The sequence below is a fragment of the Sinocyclocheilus grahami genome, unplaced genomic scaffold (assembly GCF_001515645.1).
Source record: "Sinocyclocheilus grahami isolate Dianchi unplaced genomic scaffold, SAMN03320097.WGS_v1.1 scaffold9377.1, whole genome shotgun sequence".
Classification (NCBI taxonomy): domain Eukaryota; kingdom Metazoa; phylum Chordata; class Actinopteri; order Cypriniformes; family Cyprinidae; genus Sinocyclocheilus; species Sinocyclocheilus grahami.
The window spans coordinates 2274-3261 of NW_015512580.1; the positions used below are offsets into that span (position 1 = coordinate 2274).

The window sequence follows — 988 nt, forward strand, 5'->3', positions numbered from 1 at the left end:
TTTTTTTTTTTTTTTTGGCATAGAGGATGATTGTAGTTTTTTCACTTTGTGCAGTGACCACAAACATGGCCAAATTCACTTCACATTTAGGAAGATGATAAAACACCTATTTTTAAAAGTATTTCAAAACAGTTAAGATCCTAAAAGGTAGCTCTTTAAAAGTTCTGGTAACATTTTCCCGTCTGGTGCTCAGAGGCGACGGACGTTCCTTTTGCTTCGAGCCGAGCCGGCGATGAGTGTTTTTTGTGAAGCGGAGATGGTCCGGACAGAATTGCGGCACGGGGCAGAGCTGTGGAACGCTGATTGACACAATGTGCAAAAGTCAAAAGCACAGCTGCCACGTGTGCATATGGCCCGCTGCATGGCTGCATCGAACCGTGCTGCAGAGCCGCAGAGGATACACGACCGCAGAGATTCATGCTGCTTGAGCGATCGGGCAACCTAGAAGAAAACAACATGATTATAAACCACATGCAACTAAAGTCATGCATGTATCAGTAAACGGACACAATTTGGTGTTACTGGGGGATGTTTTTTTACCTCATGAAACTGTTGGAAGCGACTTGGCTTGGATGCGTTTTGTGCTCCACCCGTCTTGCACTGCGGCTTCTTAATGGCCTTGTGAACGGGCGTAGAGGCGACGGTCTGCATGCAGGAGAACACCACCCTGCTCAAGGTGAAGTCTCGTGATAATGAGCCCATGGGGCGGCCAGAGTCCTGAAAGCAACAAAGACGAACATTTTTAGAACTGGAACAAAATCAAGCATTTATGATGGTTTCTATCCCTTTTGAACGACACACAAGCACACTTTCTACCAGTGTTTCGTCAGGTTTTACGAAGGTACATGTAAGACCAAGATTCTCTAAATGTCTAGGAAGCACACAAATTAGTTGCATCAGCAAGACTTCAAAGTTTGAAAATGCTTTCAGATCTTTATTAGTGCATCAAGAGTCAAATTTGAAAAATTCACTCACCCTCATGTCATTC

At 44.3% G+C, this 988-nt stretch overlaps 1 protein-coding gene across 1 annotated transcript in view; it reads right to left on the bottom strand.

The window, feature by feature from the left end:
- Positions 1–16: 16 nt before the first annotated feature.
- Positions 17–988, bottom strand: part of LOC107578230 (F-box only protein 5-like) — a 5468-nt gene continuing 4496 nt past the window's right edge. Inside the window, exons 4-5 of the mRNA XM_016264204.1 lie at positions 541–717; positions 17–441 (exon numbers count right to left, since the gene is read on the bottom strand). Coding sequence (XP_016119690.1) covers positions 190–441; positions 541–717 — 429 coding nt within the window. The 3' untranslated portion in view covers positions 17–189. The remainder of the gene's footprint in view (positions 442–540; positions 718–988) is intronic.